Genomic DNA, 24,511 nt, shown 5'->3' with positions numbered 1-24,511 from the left:
GTGTTGGATCGCCACCAGCCGAGTCGGGGTCGCCGGGTGCAGTGTTGCAAGTCTCACGCTTCTTGCGGGGAGCTTGCAGGGTTCTTTAAAGCTGCTGGAAACAAAGTTGCAGCTTTTCTTGGAGCAGGTCCGCTGTCCTCGGGAGTTTCTTGTCTTTTCGAAGCAGGGGCAGTCCTCAGAGGATGTCGAGGTCGCTGGTCCCTTTGGAAGGCGTCGCTGGAGCAGGATCTTTGGAAGGCAGGAGACAGGCCGGTGAGTTTCTGGAGCCAAGGCAGTTGTCGTCTTCTGGTCTTCCGCTGCAGGGGTTTTCAGCTGGGCAGTCCTTCTTCTTGTAGTTGCAGGAATCTAATTTTCTAGGGTTCAGGGTAGCCCTTAAATACTAAATTTAAGGGCGTGTTTAGGTCTGGGGGGTTAGTAGCCAATGGCTACTAGCCCTGAGGGTGGGTACACCCTCTTTGTGCCTCCTCCCAAGGGGAGGGGGTCACAATCCTAACCCTATTGGGGGAATCCTCCATCTGCAAGATGGAGGATTTCTAAAAGTTAGAGTCACTTCAGCTCAGGACACCTTAGGGGCTGTCCTGACTGGTCGGTGACTCCTCCTTGTTTTTCTCATTATCTTCTCCGGCCTTGCCGCCAAAAGTGGGGCCTGGCCGGAGGGGGCGGGCAACTCCACTAGCTGGAGTGTCCTGCTGGGTTGGCACAAAGGAGGTGAGCCTTTGAGGCTCACCGCCAGGTGTGACAATTCCTGCCTGGGGGAGGTGTTAGCATCTCCACCCAGTGCAGGCCTTGTTACTGGCCTCAGAGTGACAAAGGCACTCTCCCCATGGGGCCAGCAACATGTCTCGGTTTGTGGCAGGCTGCTAAAACTAGTCAGCCTACACAGATAGTCGGTTAAGTTTCAGGGGGCACCTCTAAGGTGCCCTCTGTGGTGTATTTTACAATAAAATGTACACTGGCATCAGTGTGCATTTATTGTGCTGAGAAGTTTGATACCAAACTTCCCAGTTTTCAGTGTAGCCATTATGGTGCTGTGGAGTTCGTGTAAAACAGACTCCCAGACCATATACTCTTATGGCTACCCTGCACTTACAATGTCTAAGGTTTTGTTTAGACACTGTAGGGGCACAGTGCTCATGCACTGGTACCCTCACCTATGGTATAGTGCACCCTGCCTTAGGGCTGTAAGGCCTGCTAGAGGGGTGTCTTACCTATACTGCATAGGCAGTGAGAGGCTGGCATGGCACCCTGAGGGGAGTGCCATGTCGACTTACTCATTTTGTTCTCACTAGCACACACAGGCTTGTAAGCAGTGTGTCTGTGCTGAGTGAGGGGTCTCTAGGGTGGCATAAGACATGCTGCAGCCCTTAGAGACCTTTCTTGGCATCAGGGCCCTTGGTACTAGAAGTACCAGTTACAAGGGACTTATCTGAATGCCAGGGTGTGCCAATTGTGGATACAATGGTACCTTTTAGGTGAAGGAACACTGGTCCTGGGGCCTGGTTAGCAGGGTCCCAGCACACTTCTCAGTCAAGTCAGCATCAGTATCAGGCAAAAAGTGGGGGGTAACTGCAACAGGGAGCCATTTCTTTACATAGTTCTATTGCTTCCTTTTGTAACAATGCTTGGACTTCTAGTTGAAACAGATCTAAGTGTTGTTTGGACATGCTGTGTGCTCTTGGAGGCAAATCTGGTGGCAAATGTAGGAATTCTATGCAATAACCATGTTGGATAATGGCTAGGACCCACGCGTCCGTAGTTATGTGTTCCCAGTTTTGGTAATAATCTGTGAGCAGAAGGGGGTTCGTTCCATGAGCCTTGAAGATGGACGCGGTCGGGCCGACCAGGCCCCGCCGAGGAGTGGAAGCCCCGAAGGGCTGCCGGAGCTCTTCTTTCTTCGGTGTCTATGTGCTAGCACTAACCCGGTACCGAGCGCAAACAATACCATCAAATTTTCCGATTGATAACTATCTTTTCCCAACCGAAACACGGAGCGAAGAGGAACACGTCCGAACCAGATGGCGGAAAGAAAACAATCTAAGATGGAGTCGACGCCCATGCGCAATGGAGCCGAAAGGGAGGAGTCCCTCGGTCTCGTGACTCGAAAAGACTTCTTCGAAGAAAAACAACTTGTAACACTCCGAGCCCAACACTAGATGGCAGGATAATGCACAGCATGTGTATCTGCAGCTACACATGCCATCGAACATAACATATATATATATATATATTTTAAAAATACTTGCCTTTGGCTGAGGGCACTGCTATAAGTAATCTAGTGTAGTGTTACTGTGATAACGTACCTTTAAATTTGTAACACTGTGTGGTTCCTTTCATGTGTGATAGGTTACTGTGTGACTATTGTGGTATTGCATAAGCTGTTCATGTCTCCTAGAAACATTTTGTCTGCTCATGCACAGCTACCTCTAGAGGGCCCTGGCTTCCTAGACACTTTCTTCATTCAATAATAGGTGTTGCCTGGACCTTATATAAGGTGCCAACACCATAGGTGTCCACCACACACCAGGCCAGCTTCCTACAGACCAAAGTCAAAAAAAGGTTCTGTCCATAATTGACTGAGAATAGCTCTCTCCAGATCTGCACTGACTGGTGTGAAAATAACTGGCATCAGCGCGCTGGGGTGGCTCCTATATAAGCACTGCGCACGTCACTTCAGGCGATGACAAACCCCTGCGGAGCCGAACACCACCACCTACCGACAAGGGGTAGTGCTTACGAAAAATGTCAACATCCAGTCTGATGCCTGGGGATAATTCTAAGGTAAATAATGCGAGGCTAGAAGTCTGTATCAGAATATGCAGCTATGCATACATGTGACAAAAAACACATGTGCACACACCTAGAAACACCCACCACACCTCTTCAGTAAATCCAAGTAGTTAAGTTTTACTAAGATGCTATATTCATTTGTACCGATTATTTCGTCCACAAATTTTTTTTTTAATATTCCAGTAACCAGGAAAGTCGTTCATCTCATTACTGATAGTACTAGTTACCAGATCCATCCAATTCACAAACAACTACAACTTGACTTTTTGAAAATTACTGCAGTTCAATTTGTAGAAGTGTGTCCTATTACTGAGGTAATTGGACAGACAGTGTTTTTTGTAGAGCCTCCTGTATCAGTACTGCAGTTTATCATTGGTGTCCTTTATCTCACTATATTTCGAACTCCAAATAAGTAGGCTTTGGGCAACTGGGACTAGATGTACTAACATTTAATTTGCAAAAGCAGTCACAAAAAGGTTGGTTCGCTATGGACTAAAATGGTTGGTTCACAATATAAGGACAAGGATTCAGTTTGACCTACCTAATTAACATGCATGAGATAGGTCACAAATTGCTTTTTTTTTTTTTTTTAAACCCAGCTAGTTTTTCCTAAAGGAATCACAATTTAGAAAGACCACGCTTAGGACACCTCTTCAAAATTGTTTGATAGGATAACTGTTTCTAACACAGTTTTGCGATTTAGTAACCCTTTTTATCGAGTCGCAAAATGGGTTCAGTACATACCATACAACATTCCTGCAATGGCAAACCCTGCAATTTTGCAAATCACCGGATTTGCAACTGCAAAATGGCTTAGAACATCTGGCCCTTGATTTTCCAATGGTTTTTAGGCACTTCCTCTACGATGCGCTATAGCTCAGAAACATATAAATGCCTGATAATAAATAAAAGTTAATAAACTCAAAATCAGGTCCAAGCAACATTTTCAAAGCAGAATGTGCAATTTATTAACAGGTAGGTATAGTGGCCCTTTAAAGTTACGATGCACAGCGCAAATCAAAAGGTAACTGTGCTTTCAGGGACCAAGATACAACACTAAATGTATTAGAGTGTTTACACACTTAACAATAGGTTTTTAAATAACATTTAGTCCTATGACCAATGGTCTATTATGAGGCAGTATTCACGAGTTCACAGCTATCTTTGAGATTCATTGGTTTTAATAAAATACCAAGAAGCACAGTCTATCAATAGGACAGAAATGCCAGACAAATATAATTTGGCAAACTCTCCATCAATAGTCTCTGGCTAAGCGTGCAAATCGGAAAACATTGTGGCTTGAAGCTTCAGGTGCTGAGTTACTACGAATAGGTGTTGAAAACCTCTTTCACTTAAACAACCCCCACTCAAAACTGCAAGACCCTCAGCCATGTCAAACACATGGCGATTTTCATAGTGGCTAGAGAGCACAAACTGTAGGTGGCTGTGAAAATCCAGTAGTCCGTGTATATTCAAAACAGTTTCATTTTAGACCAATTAAGGATCCAGCTGGTCTCAGAGACTGGGACCAGTATTAGCCAAATATGAGTCATAAATAAAAATACCGGGGCCAACCAAAGAGTTGCGTTGCTTGATTGAAGCCTTCTTCCAGCCAGGGAGGCATGCATCTCGTCCAGTAGTCATTGGTTCCCACAGGCTTCAGCTGCAAGCAGTCACAGCCCGGGTCCATTGAATGGGTCTAAATCAGTAAATATACTGGCTTCATTCTCAGCTAAGCAGAAAACCACAATTGCAAGGCTTCGGAAGAAAGCACATAAAAAGGGGGATGAGTGTGGTGTTTCACTAAGCAGGGAACATTTAATGGGGACCCTCACCAGTCAACTCCAATTTCAATACGGGGATTCATAAGTACACAGAAGAGCAGGCTACTGTATACACTACGGAAGGAAATCCTGCAGAGAGAAGGTAACGTGAACAATGAACACTGTATCCAACATGGTCACCCCTTTGTTCATTTCACAACGTGGAAATAAATATATGCATACTACACAGTTCTCACACAAGGTTTGAAAGCAACTTCTTTGAGGAGAGTGAAGAAACGTTTTTGGGGCGAGCAAGTTCTCCCCCAAGCGGGTGCAGGCAAGCCTGCGCTCCTGAACAAAACTCTGCTGTTCCCTCTCTCAGTCGCCTAATATCTAAGTTCAAAGGACACTCTGTATGGGCTTGCACTTTAAGTAGAACCCATCTATAGATCTTTTTGCTACTGACTTGCTACAATGCTGACTTTCCACATGACATTTATTCAAGTGGACATTGTGCAGAATGTTTCCCATATATAATTTTAGGCACAGGAGCATCATGCAGTTCAATGTAGCTGCACATTATATGCCTATTCTGTGTACATAACGAAGCATGTGCTGTTTTATGTGTTTTGGTTCTATATGTATAGTAGAAGCATGCACTGATTTGGCCTGTGATGTACTACTACTTAGCGAGTGTCCGAGACAATACCTTGCACTACTGCTGCTGCTACATTTCCAGTAGCTGTTATCTGAGTTAAGAAAGTTTGCAATATTGCTGCTTACGCTGTAGGATTGGTGTGTTTAAGTTAAACTTGGCAAAAACACGTTCACTGTTCAAAAGTCAAAACAACTGGCTATATATATATATATATATATATATATATATATCCTCATATTGGTTACTACATGAAGAATCTAATTGTGTTATACGAACTATCTAATTGGGAATTATAAGATTTCCAAAGACAATCAGAAGAACAAACACAAAGAAATATTTATAATTACCGCAACAGAAGGCTGTGTGGCTAACAAAGGAGGTCTATTATCTCGTCCTCTTCCACTTTCATTGTTATCTTTCCTCTGATCCCCTCCTATAGCACGGAACTGTGCAGCGCCACCTCTTCTTGCATGGCCTCCTCTTTTACCGCCAAAACGATTATGTTTACGATGCCTTTGCTGCTCTTCGAATTCCATTAATGCTGCTTTGTCTTCAACAGACAATTCTATCAAAATATAACACAGTAGTGTGCTTAGAGATGTTAAAGGGTTTTTAAAAATGTTGCTTTGAATTGTAACACAAAAAATGAAATCATAGTTAGAGACAATACTTGCTTTCCCAGATGTAGCAAATATTTAAATATGACATTACTATGAAATATATCTAAGTAAGTTCTTTCGGTGTTCTATTAACGAGCAAGATTACAAAGTCCTTCGGTTTAATAACTTCGAATCAACAAGCATTAGCAGAACCAACAAGTCACACTTAAAAGCCCAATCAGCTTTGTCAGCGTTTTGCTAGCCCTGCTGCACGTGGCAAGCAAGAAGCACGCGGTGGAGAGAGAGAGAGAAACAAGTGCTTGTGGAGGGGAGAGAAGGATATTACCGAGACAGAACAACTTTTTTTGCGGAGGGGGCAAGAAAAGCAGACGAGAAAAACAACTGGAAAACACATGCACTCTTAAAGTTCTTAACCACGGAGAAAAAAGTAGTTCTTTAAGTGTGAGGGGAGGAAATAAAAAGGATGGTAAAGAGGCTGTGGTCCTGGGGGGTGTCAAACTTAAGGACGGACAAGGGAAGCCAACTGAGTAAGTATACAAAAGAGTGACAAAGTCAGCCAAAGGTAAGTAATGGGTGTATCTTAAGCCCACTCTAAATTCTTAATAAGCCCACAACCGATGTTTTTCAACCAAACAGCTTGGGCTATCTGCCTGGAGAGACTAAAAAGTAATCAAGCCTAGGGACTGACTTATGTAGCGAAAATCACTCACTGCAGAGACGTTTCATTCACCCTCCAAATCTCCTCCAAGCTCATGGAATGAGCACCAAATAACTGCTCAAATAGCAAGAGCTCAATGTTTCGAGAGGTAGATGTGTGCATAATTGTTCACGCCAAAAGTCAGGCGACCCTTCCCCGTTTAAGGCTTTGTCTGGTGTAAAAATGGCTTGCTGGGAACGATGACGGGGCAGGGAAGGGAGTGGGATAGGTAGATTAGATAGTATGTAAAGTAGAGCCAGTGTCTCAGGCAAAATTGCCTAGTACAGGAAATAGGAATGGGAGCGGAGCCGGGGGAGTGGAACAGAGGATTGTTCCTTTTTAAGGCTCACCTCTAGAATAACAATAGATGGTATCTATCCAGTTTTAAGATGTATGTAAAATGGAAGTGTTTTACCAGCAACAAAAGCGGCAGGGTAGAAGTAGTGGTGGGCATTCATTGTCAGCCTGGCATTCTTTTGTAGATGTCACAAGATGTCTGTCAGGTTAAGAAGTGCTCCTGCTTTTCCATTAAAATTGTAACAGTTGGCGTGAACAAAAAGCAGGGAAAACCTGATAGCAGACGTTGCTGGTGTACTTGGTATAACCAATAAGACAAGATAGTTCTGAAGCCAAACCCATACTGCTGAAACTGGTACGCGATCTGCAGGATATATGTTCAAATTCTGGTCAGGGGCATAGCTACCGTAGGTGCAGCAGCAGCAGTGGCACCAGGTCCCAGAGCAATACCCTTTTTCTTAGTCTACACTGGGGATACCAAAAGAAAAGGACATGGTGGACGACTTCTATGGAAGAAGGTTTGAGCGGGTGATCAACGACTACTACTTCCAAACTATTTTGAACAAGGGATTCCTGGCAAAAGTGAACACCAGCACGAGCTTGTGTCAACAACGCAACCTACAATTGCAGCGTTTGTGATAAAGCTTTAGGAACGCAGTGCTCAAATAGCAACATCGGCCGCCTTGGCCAACAACAGATGAGAATGAAAGCTAACAATCTTGCGCGACTGGTACAATAAGCAGGTTGGCCTACATTTAAAAAAGTCCAGGTGTAGAAGTCTTAAATGGTCATTCCCTAGTAATGGTAAAAATCGTTTTACATGAAGTCGAGGGAGATAAGAGTCACTAAGGTGAGTTTATTTCAGTTGTTTTTGAACCAATAAAACCATAAATGGAACAATTCATACCAAATCCAATCCAAATAAAGAATGATTTGGCTTTAAAGACATCAGAGCTGGCCAAAGCATATGCTACCCTGCAACCCGATGTAAAAGCTGTGGTCCATCAAGTTTAACAGTCTCTTGCCTCACAGCAACGGCTGAAAACCCTTCAGTGCTCCAACATATTTTGAAGAGAAAACGTAACTAACCAAGATGCATGATCATGCACCTGAATACAAACTAATGCACCACACAAACTGTGGTCGGAGGAATCTTTGCTAAAATTACCTAGGACTGAGGAGGCGGGAATATATATGGATGCAGGACGGTTCAAATGAATGAGGTTCGAGGTGTGAAGGGACAGACTACAGTAATAGGGCTGCGCGGATGGCCAGTTGTGGATGCGGCACGCGGCTAAAGCAGAGAGGCTGCAAGAAAGCTGGAGGGATTAGAGTCTGAGAAAAGGGCCGGCGGTTGAGCGGCCTGTGGCTGCGCGAGGGCATGCGGCTCAGGGAACAGAGCCCTGCGGGGTGTTCTGTGGACAGACGGCTGCCGAAGGATGGTTGGCTTTGGGAATGGCACAGTGAGTGTACTGAAATGCTAATGGATGGTTGAGGGATCAGAGGGTTATAGGCGGGGCTGCTGGAGGCCAAGGGGCTGAGTGGGACCCACAGGGCAGCGGAAGGGCCGAGTTAAAGTGTGGGAGCCGAGTTGCGTTGGAAGGGCCTATGGGACTGAGGGTCAGCGGGAGGACCGAGGAGTACAAGCGGCGGCAGGTGGACCGAGGGGATGGAGGACGGCTGAGATGGAGGTGCGGCGGGAGGGCTGAGATGACCGAGGGGCTGCGGGAGGACGGGGACGGTGGGGAGGGGGTGGCGCGGGGCAGCGGAAGGACCTAGGCAACCGAGGGGCTTCATTGAGACAGAGGAGAGGCGATAGGAAGCGATAGGCAGATGTGAGGTGGAAGGGCCTATGGGACCGAGGGGCGGCAGGAGCGCCGATGAATACGAGTGGCGGCAGGTCGACCACCGAGGGATGCAAGAGGGCTGAGATACAGGGACGGTGGTAGGGCTCAGATGACCATGGGAGGGAGGGGGGGTTACCGACGGGCTGCAGGAGGACTGAGGGGTAACAGGACGACTCGGGCAGGGCCGAGGGACCGAGAGCAGGAGAACTGGTGATGGGACCGAGGGGCGACGGGAGTGATGGGACCGAGGGGCGACGGGAGTGATGGGACCGAGGGGCGACAGGAGGTCCAGGGGGCGATGGAGCTGCGGACGGGACAGAGGGTGTAGGAGTGTTTGGGCGGGGGGAGGGGGGGGGGGGGGCGAGGAGCTGCTGGAGGGCTGCGGTGACAGGGGATGCAGGGGGGCTGAAGGGACAGATGACAAGAGGGACGGCCAAAGGGACAGAGGGGAAGACGGAGAGCTTGAGGCAGCGGAGTAAGGGTCGAGGGCACAGAGGGGAGGCGCAGAGGAGCAGAGAGAGGGTCGAGAGGTTAGAGGGAGGACGGAGGAGACCGGGGTTTCAGAGGGTAGAAGAGGCAGGGGTTTTCTAGAGGAGACCGAGGAGGTGCGTCAGGGCTGAAGGAATAGATGTGGGAGGAAAGAGGTCCAGGATGATGGAGGGTGGTAGGGAGGCAGGAGGTTGAAGGGATTGAGGGTTGCAGGAAAGAGGGTGGCTGAGAAGATGAAGGTTCTGTCGGAGGACTTAAGGAACAGAAGGATGTGGGAGGGTTGGTGGCCAAGGGATCAGATGGCTGCAACCTTTCTGTGATATGGAGAGAGAAAGGTGGGGACAAAGCAGGGTTTTCTCGTCTCGCCTTTCGAGAACTGTGACCACTGACACTTCATCAGGCTGTGGACAACAGACAGTGGAGGTAGCAAAATAGTTGTAGTAGCAGGCTAGGTCTTTTTATCTGTTCCTATCTAGAAAGAGCCACTTGCACTCCTCTACAGTGTTTTTACATTTTTCTGTCAATTTTACACAACAAGGAACATGGATGTTCCTTGTGTATGTAAAGAATGCGTGTAGAGAGTTTATGATAGGTGGCCACACTGGGTTCCCTTTGTATCAGCCAAATAAACCACTCTTCAATAGATTCTAATATCGAGGCTTGGAGAAAGGCAGACAGCACACGTGGATTGAAGTAATTACTGCAAGAATAATCCAGGGATCCTTTGTAGTGGGTCAGACTGAGGAGTATTAAGAAAAGAGAACGGGACCCTTTGAACCTAGGAATGTTCTCCCTGCCCCTCCTGGTCGTTTGCTGTCATGGACAGGTAACACACACTCCCCCAAGAAATGTTAACATTTATTTAAGTGCCTTTGTATTGTTCTTTTGCATTGCTCCCAAGAGATGCTACCATTCCCCCCTTGCCTTCATTCTCACACTTGTAAAAAAAGACGATGGCAGGCCCAATCTGCATGGAAGCAGCAAAAGTACAGGCTGTCCAGCACCGGTCCCAACACTAAACTCCTGGAATACACACGGACAGCCTCCAGTGTGGTTATAAAGATGGGACAGCAACTTCCATTCACTGTGGCAAGATCATCCAACTTGAAGCCTTGAGTCCCACGCTACAATGGCTACTAGGAAATTGATTTGAACACCTAGATTAAGGTGCTGACCACCAACTCCGCTTGCCAGGTTTGAAACCAGTACCTACAAAAACCTTACGTAACGTCCAGATGCTGCCTGTACCCTTCTTTTAGGAAGGGAGTTGAATGACTGCTCAGAAGGGGCATTATAGGTGCACTTGCACAAAGATACTACACATAAGAAGATAGTGTTGCAAAGAGACCTAGTGAGACAAACCACTGCTGCTACTGTGACACCGGTCGAGAACAGCACTGCCATGATACGAGTGAGGAGAGCCCAGACAGGTCTCCACAGTAGAGGTAATGTTAACACCTAATGCTGAAGATGTCAGAGAACTCAACAGCATGAGAGTTCCGCTAGTCAACTAGTGCCAAGAAACATCTTTAGTTCTAGGGCAACTGCAACTACTGTGTGCAACTGCACTAAGACGAAACTTCAAGTACCAAGAAAAAATCTTAATCAGAGCAATCTATCGCCACAGTGACCCTGAGGTGGGCACCTCCTTGGTTGGGTAGGGTGGGTTTGTGACTTAGCCCAAGGAAGAACCAAGCATTTGGACAGCAAGCAGATCGACCAAAGGTGCAACTTTCTGACTGGAATTGGTACTGCTGGAACTTAAGGTTGCAGGCGCTGACATGTAAACATGAAACATGACCCTAGTCAGCAAGGTAGTGGAAACGATGGCTGCATTCCCGCTCGTTGGGTCTTGTGGGACGCCCACCATTTGAAGCAGTCCCAGGCTGCTCACAGGCACTCCCTATGAATGGACTTCATGAACACTGCAGACACAGTGAGGTACTATCGCACTGTACCTTAAACAATGAGGAGAGAGGAGTGCGTAACCGCTTGGAGCGTAGAACTTAAATTTCTTGTGGGCAACACTGAGCTGCAAGTGTCTAACCTGTGGAGACTACCCCCCCCCCCCACCCCCTCTGCCCCCACCCCCCTAAGCCTCACAGGTTGAAAGGCAAACATGCATTACAGTTATCAATACCCTCGACATTGTTGTGGCTACCGTCGCCATTAATATCAAAGGAAAGAACCCACTGTCGATAGTGTGTAGTATTTTTCATTGTATGCAAAGCAGTATTTAATTACTTTTCTTTTTTAAGTACTTGCAGGACAGTGCTAACCGCACTGGCTGCGTTGCAACATCCAAGTGGCAACAAGAAACATTTTAAGTTATTGTAGGAATATGTTTCCTTGCTGCAGTTACACCACCCCCAACACACACTTTTTGCCTGATACTGATTTGACCGAGAGTGTGCTGGGACCCTGCTAACCAGGCCCAGCACCAGTGTTCTTTCACTAAAAATGTACCATTGTTTCCATAATTGGAACACCCCTGGCACACAGATAAGTCCCTTGTAAAAGGTACTAGTGGTACCAAGGGCCATGTGACCAGGGAAGGTCCCTAAGGGCTGCAGCATGTGTTGTGCCACCCTAAGGGACTCCCCACCTAACACATGCACACTGCCATTGCAGACTCTGTGTGTTAGTGGGGCGAAAAAGGCGAAGTCGACATGGCATTCCCTTCAGGATGCTATGCACACAAAATACTGCCTGTGGCATTGGTAAGTCACCCCTCTAGCAGGCCTTAAGCCCTAAGGCAGGGTGTACTATACCACAGGTGAGGGCATAGCTGCATGAGCAATATGCACCTACATTGTCTAAGTCCATTCTTAGACATTGTAAGCACAGTGTGGCAATATTAAGTATATGTTCTGGGAGTTTGTCAAAAGGAACTCCACAGTTCCATAATGGCTACACTGAACACTGGGAAGTTTGGTATCAAACTTCTCAGAATAATAAACCCACACTGATGCCAGTGCTGGATTTATTAAAAAATGCAAACAAAGGGCATCTTAGACATGCCCCCTGTATTTTACCCAAACCTTTAGTGCAAGACTGACTGTTCTGTGCCAGCCTGCCACTGAGAGATGAGTTTCTGAGCCCCTGGGGTGAGACCCTTTGTGCTCTCTGGGGCCAGAACCAAAGCCTGCACTGGGTGGAGATGCTTCACATCTCCCCCCCTGCAGGAACTATAATACCTAGCAGTGAGCCTCAAGGGCTCAGGCTTCCTGTTACAATGCCCCAGGGCACTCCAGCTAGTGGAGATACTTGCCCGCGATCACAGCCCCAGCTTTTGATGGTAAGTCCAGGGAGATAATGTGAAAAACAAGGAAGAGTCACCCCCTCAGCCAGGTCCACCCCTAAGGTGACCAGAGCTGAAGTGACCCCCTCCTTAGAAAATCCTCCATCTTGGTTTGGAGGATTTAGCCCAATAGGGATAGGGGTGTGCTCTCCTGCCCAAAGGGAGGGAGAACAAGGAGGGTGTGGCCACCCTCAAGGACAGTAGCCGTTGGCTACTGCCCTGTGACCCTAACATGCCCCTAAATGTTCTGTTTAAGGGCTCCCTGAACCAAGAGACTTCAGATTCCTGACGACCTAACAAGAAGAAGGACTGCTGACCTGAGAACCCTGCAGAGAAGAAGGAAGATAACTGTTTTGGCCCCAGCCCTATCAGCCTGTCTCCTGATTCAAAGAACCTGCAACAGCGACGCATCCTGCAGGCCCAGCGACCTTTTTCAACTCAGAGGACTGCCCTGTTACTCCAAACGACCAAGAAACTCCTGTGGACAGCGGCTCTGTCCAAAGCAACAAGAAGTAACCATCTTTAAAAGGACTCTCACCTCACTCCAGAAGCATGAGTCCCCACCACTCTGCACCCGATGCCCCTGGCCCGTGTCCAGAGAAACCAACGCCGCAGAGAAGACCCCCAGGCGGCTCAGACAACGTGTCCACCCTGAGACAACCTCTCTGCACCCCCACGACGACGCCAGCAAAGGGAATCCCAAGGACCCCCCCCCCCCCTTTGACCGTGACCAGCCAGTGAAAAGAAACCTGATGCCTAGAAGAAGCACTGCACCCGCAGCCCCCAGGCCCATGAAGAACTAACCATTGGTTCAGCAGTAACCAGCAGGCGACCCTCACCCTTGCCCAGTTGGTGGCTGGCCCGAGAAGCCCCCCTGTGCCCTGCCTGCATCGTCTGAGTGACCCCCGGGTCCCTCCGTTGATTCCTATTACAAACCTGATGCATTGTTTGCCCACTGCACCCGGCCGCCCCTGTGCCACTGAGGGGTGTACTCTGTGTGCCTACTTGGGACCCCCCCCGTGCTCTACAAAATCCCTCTGGTCTGCTCCCAGAGGATGCAGGTACTTACCTACTAGCAGACTGGAACCGGAGCACCCCTAGTCTCCATAGGCGCCTATGCTATTTGGGCCCCTCTTTGACCTCTGCACCTGACAGGCCCGGTGTTGCTGGTGCTGGGTGTTTGGGGTTGTCTTGAACCCCCAACGGTGGGCTGCCTATGCCCTGGAGACTGAACTTGTAAGTGCTTTACTTACATGAAAAACTAACCTGTACTTACCTCCCTCAGGAACTATTGAATTTTGTACGGTGTCCATGGAATATTACACAAAATAATATTTAGGACACACTGATGGTGTGGGAGAAACACTATCTTTGCAACTGCATTATTGCCCATAATGGACAGGGGTAGTATATTCCACAACCGCACTCTCCAAAGACCTGATGTACAATTTTCACGTTATAAGAGTACTGCCTTTGAGCCTAAAATGCCAACTAAATACCTAAACCTGCATATTTCTGATTGTACATCAGTTCTCTAAAGTTTCTAATAAGCAATCCTTGCTAGCAATCCCCCCTACCTCTCCCCCCACCCCGGGAGGAACGCACTATGTTGTCCCTATTAAAGCACAGGCTAGAAACTACAGTTCATGCAACAGCACAGAAATCCGACTTGTGGGTTCGGCCAAGGTACACAAAATGTATCTTCAGAGCATACTGACATTATGTGCACTGTGACACCCACCCTTATTTCACACTTGAATAGCACATCTCTTAACCTAACTGCCAATGGGGTGACTGTCAGTTCAAGTAGTAATAGAGAAACAGCATCTTTACCTAGTGCCCGTTTCAATGCTCCATTAATCTGATACAATATCTCCGAACATTACCCGAGCAATAGGGTTAATGTATAGCAGTATAACCCAAGCCAGGAAGAGGGTCCCGAACCCAATCTTATCTGGTACAATCTGCATATAGTCCCAAACCAGGGTATCAAATGCGTTTTTGATGTCTCCATCATTGATCTTTCTCTGAGGCATGTATGTAATCTTCTGATGTTCAGAAGTGTGCTGCACTCCAGAATGAGGCTGCATTGGTCTTAATAAACAGGCAGCCTATAACTGAGTAGCCTCTTACCTAAGGCTTAAGCCAATATTTTTGCGTCCGCATTTTTCATTCAGTGCTCTCAGATTGAATCTTAAAACCACTTTTTAAACCAAGCAAACAACAAACCTCATAAAAAGCAGCATTGGTAATTTATTTTTACCGACATGGGCATTTATTCTAGTTTTACCTTCGTACTTCTTCAGAAAAACATTTTATGTACTGAATCAGAGATTATGTTTCTAGGGGCTCTCCGTGTCAAATTCAATTTCACTAACTTGGAGAATGAAATGGTTTCAAAAGACAGTTTTAATCAGCAAGCCCGAATGCTGTCCTCCAATAGAGACAAGCTGGCACAAAAGATCACTAAAATTTGACATGACTGAAATTACATTTGTAACTTTCACTGAAATATTAATTTGCTTTTGAAGTGCTTTCTCAGTTAGGTCCACAACTGGAAAGACAACTCCGATCTCAGTGATGTGAGCAACACAGGTTTAAGTATTTAAATGTAATGTTAGTCTAGGCATTTTCACTGGCCATTCATTCCTAAAATAGACGGAGGGAACATGGCACATGTAATTAAACACATGGAATAATTTAAAAGTTTAAATTGCTTAGAAAATAAAATAATGCCCACAGAAAAAAGTTTGCACCGTTGCACAAAAAAAATCTGTTTCCGTCTTGTTTGTACATCTTGCCATTGTTCCAACCTGGTAAACATAAGATAATATATCAATATCAATATTGAATAGGCCAAGCAGGCTCATGTTATAAAGAGAAATGTATGCACACCCTGAACATCTTCCTCCTTTTTGATATTCATAGAGTGCACCCACTTGGCGCAGGAAACCAAGATATCTTATGGTTCTGGCCTAGGTCTGCACATCTGCAAGAGCACCTTTGTGTTCGCTTTGTATTTGTGATTCTTCCTCTTACCATACTCGTGGGTGAGGCCTTATATACGGTAAATAATGAACGAAAGATGGGATCATGAAGATTGGTACCGAAAAAAACCTCAACTGTTGTGATTATAATACCAGAAGCTGTGATCTTTAAAGATTGGAGAGAAAAACAGCTGATCACAGAATCAGAGTACACAAAATTAAAATTTAAAAATGAAAGATGAGATCAAAAAAAGCAGATAGCCCCTAGTTGAAAACTACTAGCAATGCTATCACAAAACATAACGTAACTACATTAGAAAGTGCTAACAGGCCAATCGTATAAATATACAAATAAACCTTATCAGAGGTGAAAAATGAAGGCATTCATTTAACAAAAAACAATGTGTGTTTATGCATGGTTATTTAACATGAATATTTAAAAGCCTGCATCTTAAAGAGAGGTAGCACAACAATTAAAGTAATAACTTCACGGGGTCAAAGTTCACAAGAGTCTTTTCTAGCAGAAGAAACTGCAGGTTGCAAAGAAATCAAGTACCAGCACTTACAGAGTGATGCCCACAAAGCTGGTTTTCATTCTGTCTAATATGTCATAGGTGGCATAAACAAACTCCCTCCACTAAAGGCTCATAGATTGTTACTTCATTCAAGATGGTATGTAAGGTGAGGTGCTAATTTAGTTAGCATAGGGCTCCTTAGTACCTCGTTGTGCATCTCACCACGCATCATCCATTAGGGCTTCAACCCACACAAATTAAATTTATTGGGGCTTTTCAGGATATATTTCAGACTCATATTTATTTAACCTTCTCCACGTCCTGAAGAGCCGGTGTACTAATGGACCTTACATATTCTCACATCAATAAGTTCGCTAAAACCTCTTCCCTAAGTGGCTTGGCCCACTCAGGATTATGATGCAGTTTCCACAAGTAGCTTAGTTACTAAAACGGAACCAATGTGGCTTTGGGAGACCGTTGCCGTCCGCTACAGTTGGATTCCCGAGCATCTTCATTACGATCCCGCCGATGCCATTCCTAGTCCTCAAAACGTGAGTGAGGTTATGTGGATGTGGCACAAACATCGTCACTCCCAGACAGCTTATGGTTACTCTGAGCAAGAAAGAGATGGAGCCGTGTGTGCTCCCCTTCTTCACTCCAAGCAGGAAACATCAAAAGGTCCTTGATATAGGACCAGGATAATGTTTTGAACATTTCTGTCATTATCTGTTAGAACTAGTTTACGTTCATAAGAGGCTGGGGCTGTGGGCTAGAAGTTTCAACCTCCAATGAATAAGATCTACATGCTCATTCACTTAACTGATCTGATTACTCACAGGGCCTCTATTCCGTGACAAGACAAACAAATTACTTACCTTTGGTGATGTCTTTTCTGGTGGACATTATCTAATTGCAAATTCCTCACCTTGTGAATATTCGAGAGTGCCAGACTGTATCCGGAGATTTTTCAACAGCAATTATCTTGTGTGTCGGTATGTTGCATCGTGTGGGTCAACAACAGATCAGCCTCGCCCGAACGTGATGCAAAGGCCATTATATATGTACCATGTCTGTGCACAGACATCAGTTTCTTTCGGATACCGGTCTGTGCCGTCCGATGTGGAGATCGCAGAAATCAGAATTTGCCAGTGTGCAGTTCTCCAGATTGGGATATATTAGTAAATTTAATTAGTCCACTCAACATAACGGGGAGGTTGGTGAGAAATCTGTGGTTAGGGTATCTACAAGAACCAGTAATTTGTTTTTCTGTTCGGCTTCTAACCACAATTCCATATCTTGTGGACAGACACCAAAGCAGTACCTCCCCAGGTAAAGAGTGTGCTGGATGGTTCAAACCAGGAAATCCTGCCAGACAGATTGGGCAAAATACACATCCTGCAAGTCCTGACTATCTAGGCAATAGAATTTTTTGAACGTTTGGATGCATGTCCAGGTATGTAGCAGTCTGGCAGATGTCTCAGACTGGTACACCGTGCACTAGTCCAGTGACACCAACCTTTGCTCTGGTGGAAAGAGCACGCAAGTAGTTTGGGGGTTGTTTCTTTACAAGCCCATAGAAGATTTTGTGCATAATACAATCCATCAGGAGAGGATTTGTTTTTGTACAGCTTTGCCTTTGTTTGCTCCAGGGAAGCCAACAAAAGGTTGGCCGTTTAATTGATAGTTTCTAGTCTGATCGCCGTAAAAACTGAGAGCCCCCTTAAGATCAAACAAATTAAGCTGTTAAACTGTTCCTTCTCCTTGGATGGGTGAGGCAGGGCATAGAAAGCAGACAAGGTGATGAATTGCCCTGTGTGGAAGGGTGTCACTGCCTTCCGCAAGAAAGCAGCTTATATCTGAAGGCCCAGCTTGCCTGGAAAAGAGCATGTGCATGGCTTCTGGACAGAAAAGGGCCTGTAGTTCACTCACTTGCTGGGCAGAAGTTATGGCAACGAGGAATAGATTTTATGGTGAGTAGACACAAAGAGCAGCTGCGAAGTACACATCAGATATGTGAGAACCAAACTGAAGTCTCACTGCAACATTACAAAAAGGTGTTTGCCTGAGCATGTGGACCAAGCCTTCAAGAAACACATCACAACAGGTGATATGAAAAGAGAGGGCTGATCTGCCAAACTCAAACAGCCAACAAGGCTGAAAGATAACCTTAACCGATGTAACAGCAAAGTCTTGCTGCGCTGATGAAAGGCAAAATAGAAGAATGTCAGATAACTTTGCTTGCAAAGGCTGAATGCCACAGGAAAACGTGAAACAAAAAATGTCCTCAAGTCTCCAGCATATACAGTTTTCGTGGAAGGATATCTGGCTGCCAGAATTACAAGAACCACTTTGAATGGTGGCAGTTGATGGCTTTGGATCTCCCTCCCAATCTTCACACATGGAGGTGCATGCTCGGATGCAGGGCCCCAGCCCATCTCCTGCAACAAGAGTTCTACACAGAGGGGCAGACTGATCGGAGAACAAATGTTCATGGCTGAAGTTCAGTGTTTCAGTGTACTGCATTCTCCTCGCTCAGTATGGAGACATAGAATGGCTTCGTCTCAGTCTCTCTTGATCTTTTACACCACTCTTGGCAGCAAGGGTAGGGGTTTAAATGCATACGTTAGCCCCAATCCCCTGTTGAGAAGGAAAGTGTCTGACAAAGGAATGTCCTGGGAACTCCAATGCACAAAAGCTTTGTCACTGGGAGTTCTCTGTGGTGGCGAATATATCAAGCTAGGGTTCTCCCCATCGCTGAACGTGACCTCTCCGACCTCCAATTGTAACTGCCATTCATGATACACTAGGTAATGGTGGCTGAGTTAGTCTACACTGACATTTAAAGATCCTGCCAGGTGCTGGGCAATCAGCGAAATTCCCTGAGCGTTCAGCCACTTTCAAAGACATAGAACCTCCTGACACAGGACCCACAACCTCACTCAGCCTGGTTTACTGCAACACCACATGGTGGTGGTGTTGTTCGACAGAACCTGTACCCATTTCTCCTTGATGATCGGGAGATGAATGCCTTCAGTGCCAAGCAAATCGCTCACAACTACATGATGCTTATGTGGAGGCAAGTCTCCGCCAGACTCCTCTGATGATCTCCTCATCCAGATGGCTTCCCCACCCTAAAAATGTTGCATCTATCACGATTGTTCACTCTGAATGGGGTAGGGGTCTCAACCAGTCCATGTGCGGCCAAGTAGTCACCACTGCAGGCCTCACAGTCTCCTCTGACACCTGGATGGAATCTGATAGATTCCCTTGGTCGTGAGCACACTGACTTCAGATCCCACTGCAGCGCCCGCTTGTGCCATCTCGCATGGTCGACAAGCACAATGGAGGAGGCCAAGAGGCCAAAAAAGCCTCACAGAGACCAGGGTAAAGGGTTAATGTCCTGGACTCGCTGAGGCTGAGGAAATGCCCAGAAAAGCATAGTATCCACAATGGCTGCGATGAAGGGAAAGCATTCTGAAACCGGTGTGACTTTGCCACGCTGATCTCACCATGTCAACAGGTCAGCCTTAGTCTGGAGGTGGTTTACAACTACCTGAGGCAAGCCCACCTTCAGTAGACAGTCGTCAAGGTAGGGGAAGACTGCTAGTCCCAAACTCCACAGACTGGCTGTATCCACCACTATCACATCTTTGTGAACACCTAAGGTGCCCTGGAAAAACCAAAAGGTGAACACAAAGAACTGAAAGCGCTCCAAGGCAATAAAACTGCAGATAACGTCTGTGGGATTGCTGTAGAACTAGAATGTGAAAATAAGCATCCTGCAAATCAAACACCATCATCCACTCTCCTGGAGCAAAGGCAGACAGAAGTTGGGCCACAGCAAGCATCTTGAACTTTTCCTTCCAGAGAAAGAAGTAGAGATTGCAAAGATCGAGGCTAGAGGAAGGCCTACATCCTTCATCAGGAAATATTGGGAGTAACAGCCAGTCCTGATCTGTTCCTAGCGCACTCTCCATGGCTCCCTTGGCCAAGAGAGCTGAACTTCTCCTAAGAATATGGACAGGTGGTCATCCGGAAGGTGTTGTGGTGTGGGTGGTATATCTGGGGTGTCAGAGAGTAAGGGAAGCACCCACTGGTCGGATGTGATGCTCCTTCACCTGAGAAGGTGAATGGTGATGCAGCCTCCCACTGGTCCATTGTGCACTACAGAGGATGACTAAGTGATTTGAGGCAGCTGCAGGAGGGAGGGCTGGTGTCTGGGAAGACAGCTGCCCGCGGGCCTCAAAAGGTAAAAAAATTCTGGGAGAACTGCCGAACGGGTGGCGCTAGGCTTAGAGAACATGCAGTGGCTTTGCTGTCTTTAAACCTTTCCAATGCAAAGTTCACATTCGCTTTAAAGAGCCTAGAACCATCAAAGGGGATGTCCATTAAAGTTTGCTGGACATCAATAGAGAAGAAAGTGATTCGTCTGCCTGGGGTTAATGAACTCCCCCAGGACATTTGTTTTGACTTCCGTAGTTGATAAGGTGAGGTCTAAGACGTCTGCCACCCTCCTGACTACAGTTGCAAAGGAGGCACTTCTCATCTGAGGCTATTGCAAGATTATATGAGGAAAGGCTACTGTCTGGAGAAGTAGCCAGGCCACTAGCATTTTGTAAATCATAGAAAAGACTGTCATTATCGTAAAGTCGCCCTCTAGTTTGTAATCAAATTGCTGGAATGCTTCAAGCTCCAACTGAAAGTGAAGGCGTGTTTTAAGACCTGGCCGAGATTGCAGATGAGTCTGAGTCCTACAAAACTATTGGCTCCTCTTCCATCATCGGTGCCAGAGTCGAAGTTCAGATTGGTGGCATCGGGCGGAGCACTGGGACCAGAGACGGCAGAGCTGAGCTCGAGGAATGGGCCTGACTCAAGTCAAAGTCAGATCCACCAGCGATATTCTGAAAGGAGGCCACCTCGAGGTCTTAGAGCCCAAGGCACTAAGAGGGGAAATGGATAGATACGAAAGACCTGGTCCATGGCCAATCTTAGCTCATGGAGCTGTTGTGGCGCAGCTGATGGCCTGGGAAAAGTGGGGTGCATCAGGAGCAGGGTCAGAATTGGTCAAACAGCTCCCCGGCCTGGAGGTATCCTGGGTGTCACGAGTCTCCAAAGGAGGGGCAGGGCAAAGTAAATCTGTGTTTGGACTTATATGTTTTTTTGTCTTTGTTGGACTTACCCTAGCTTCATGACTTCGATGATGATCAATCACAAGCACTGTCTCGGAAGCGCCCTTGAGTGGCAGTGGCTCTTCAAGTTTCTTCAGAACTCCGTGGTGGCAAATTAGGATTTACACTTGCAGGTGACTTTCTGGTTCATTTTTACAGATTTGTTACACAATGCAGAGCCTTGCTTGGAGCAGAAACACCAGTGATTGATATCATGGGCGTCAGCCACAAATATCTGGCGTTGACAGCCCTACCTGGCTTAAATTCTGTGTTTTGGGAGGGGACATCTCTTGAACCCCAAGAACATTTTCTGAGGAAAAATAATTTGGTCAAACTGACAGGATAGATAGAGCTCATAATCCATGTTGGCTGGCGCAGAAAGAAAGGAACTGGCATCAGCAAGTGGAGGTTTTACATAACTGATACACAACCTCCAGTTTATTTGTTGTTTTACTAGTGTATATTGCCCTATTTTGCTGCCCCATGATTTTTTTTTTTCTCTATTTGGCTAGTAACTTGGATTTGTTACTAGTTCGTTCCTTGAGTTAGGTTTAGTATATTTGGTTTATTTTCTTCATGTCAACCATGCATATGGAATATATGGTGCATAGTATATCTTTTCTTACCTCTTCTTGATTTCCTTCAAAATATTTTAATTTCACTAAAAGTGACTTAAATCAAAATGGTTATTTACCTGTAGCAGTATTTTTGCATCCTGAATTATTTTCTGGGTTCACATGCTATGCATCGTTCAGCCATTTAGTGGTTTGGTGTAAAAATACATCTTGTTAATACTAACACTTTATTTTGTAGTCGTGTGGGCAAGCAGTTAGGCTTATAAGAGGGTAGTGCTAAGCATCTGTTGTACTTGGAGGCAATAAATGAGACACACAGTCAAAGAATAAATCCGAGACCAATTTAGGAAAAAACAAATAAATAAATAACACACACACACAAAAATATATACATACTTAAGGGGAGGACAAGGGTCAGGACCACACCAACAGGTCACTCCAGGCAGCATTGGAACGGCCAGGTGAAGAGGTGTAGTACGGCGTCGGGTGCCTAATGTATTCTTCTTGGGAAAAAGGGTGCCGGCTCTGGCTAGGAAGCCAGTCGGGGAAAACCAACAGGTAGGTAACAAACATGGGGTGCTCAGGGATGTAGGTGCACAAAGGATCAGGGTCGACAGATGCAGGGGTGTACTTTGGCATGGGTTTCCGTTGTCCAGGAGCACTCAAGTTTGGGTGGGTCATGTGGTCTGAGTCTGCAGGCGTCGTCAGGGAGTCCAGGAGGGGTGAAAACACAGTGGACTCGAGCTCAGGAGAGCTGGAGTGATGTCGCTGACATGAAGGGTCCACTTCAACTCAGCCCGGTGGCGACCAGTGTTGTGGTTGCTTTAGGTGTCTGGTTTCTCTCACCACAGAGGCTGTAGGAGAGGGGGCCTGCGTGTATGGGCTGCTGGCGACTTCAGGGAATCCAGAAGGGGTGAAACCACGATGGACTCGGGTCCTGGATTGATGGTGGACCTTTCTGGCACCAGAGGTCCACTCCTACTCAGGTTGGTGACTGCGGGTGCAGTGGTGTCTTCAGGTGTCGGGTCTTTGCAGTTCCGGAGGCAGCAGAGTCCTTTTTGAAGATTTGGTTGGGAAGCAGGACCGCTGCTCAGGGGAGACTCAAGTCTTTATCAAAGGCAGGCAGTCCTCCCAGGTTTATGGCGATTCAGCTGCAGGACGAGGCTCAGAGTCCGTCAAGACATGCAGGCAGACCAACGGGGTTGGTACCAGGTCAGCTTGTTCTCCTCCTCTTCTGTAGGTGTCTCTCTTCTTTGGCCTTTTCATCTTAGGCCATCAGGATCTGGGGTCTAGGATTCAGGGATGCCACTTAAGTATTCAATTTAGGGGTGTTACAGGGAGTGCCAGGTGGCAGCCAATGGGTTGCCCACCTTTAGGGTGATTACGCCCTTCATACGACCATTTCCTACAGGTCTAATTCCGTCCTAAACAGAATGAAGGAATTTAAAAATTGGCGTCCACTTCCGTTCATCCACCTTACGGCGTGAAGTGGACACACCTAATCTGACTAATTTTCCTGCCTGCTTGGCATCAGTGAGGGTTCACAAATACGAGATGTTTGATACCAAACATCCCTATCTCCAATGAAGCCATCATGTAGCTGGGGAACTCAGAGTGACCAGCGACTAGTACATGTATTTAAAATGGCTTCCCTGGTCACTTACTATGTCTGAGAATCAACAGACATAACCAGGGCATATCTGGTCACGCAGATATGGCCTCACGTGAAATATAATGCACCCCGCCTTAGGGCTGTAAGGCCCGCTAGAGGGGTGACTTACATACATTGCATGCAGTGTTTAGGAGACATGGCACACGAGCTGTGTGCCACACTGTTTTCACTTTTGTGTGCACCAAGGCATGCAGCCTGCAATGGCAGCCTGTCATATGCTTGATGAAAGGCCCCTTAAGGTGGCACAATTTGTGCTGCAGCCCTTAACGGCCCTCACCAGTACCCCAGGCACCAGGGGTAGGAAACAACTGTGCAATTTTAGGGCAAGAGATCAGGCCCTGCGGAACTGATCAGAAGGAACCCAGTGCACTTTCAGCTGAAATTACATTAGATACCAGGCAAAAAAGTGGGAGCTAGCCATGCCAAAAAGGGTGCTTTCCTACAGTGACTTTCGGTCTTTTTGTGGCTTCATATTTCCTCAAAGAAGTCTTTTCAGAGTCACGGGATCGAGTGACTCCTCCTCTCGGTTACAGTGCGCATGGGCATCGACTCCACTGTTAGATTGTTTTCCCACCAAGGGTGAAGGAAGGAGTGATAGAGTATAAGAATACAAAGAGATGTCCATGCAAATGTATTTACATATGTACAAATGTTAAACTTAAACGAATACAGGCTTCCGGGGAGGAGGGAGGGTGCATGTCAATCTGCAGCACTACATGCCACAAACAGATGTACACTGGGTAAGTGACATTTTCTGTTCGATTGCATGTGTAGCTGCAGATACACATGCTATGCATAGACTACAAAGCAGTTAGTCCTCCCAAAGATAGCGGTGGCTAGCTTGTAGGAGTTGAAGTTGTTTTAAATAATGTTTTTAAGACAGCTTGGCCTACAGTGGCTTGTTGCTGTGAAAAAACATCAACATAGTAGTGTTTTGTAAATGTATGAGGAGTTGACCATGTGGGTGCTTTACACATCAACCATTGGTATGTTTCATAAAAATGCCATTGACACATCTTTCTTTCTTGTAGAATGTGATCTAGGAGTTATCAAAAGTTGTCTTTTTGCTTTGATGTAGCATGTTTGTATGCATCTAACAATCCATCGTGCTAAACCTTGTTTTGATATAGGATTG

The 24,511-nt window shown here is 46.4% G+C and overlaps 1 protein-coding gene across 2 annotated transcripts in view; it reads right to left on the bottom strand.

Moving 5' to 3' along the window:
- The window catches only part of RBM33 (RNA binding motif protein 33), a 739,069-nt gene that overhangs the window by 535,460 nt on the left and 179,098 nt on the right, over positions 1-24,511 (bottom strand). For both annotated transcript variants that reach the window (XM_069211143.1, XM_069211144.1), the window contains exon 8: positions 5,556-5,773. In XM_069211143.1, coding sequence (XP_069067244.1) covers positions 5,556-5,773 — 218 coding nt within the window. The remainder of the gene's footprint in view (positions 1-5,555; positions 5,774-24,511) is intronic.

The sequence above is a fragment of the Pleurodeles waltl genome, chromosome 10 (assembly GCF_031143425.1).
Source record: "Pleurodeles waltl isolate 20211129_DDA chromosome 10, aPleWal1.hap1.20221129, whole genome shotgun sequence".
NCBI lineage: Eukaryota > Metazoa > Chordata > Amphibia > Caudata > Salamandridae > Pleurodeles > Pleurodeles waltl.
This window is presented reverse-complemented; position numbering and strand designations above follow the sequence as displayed.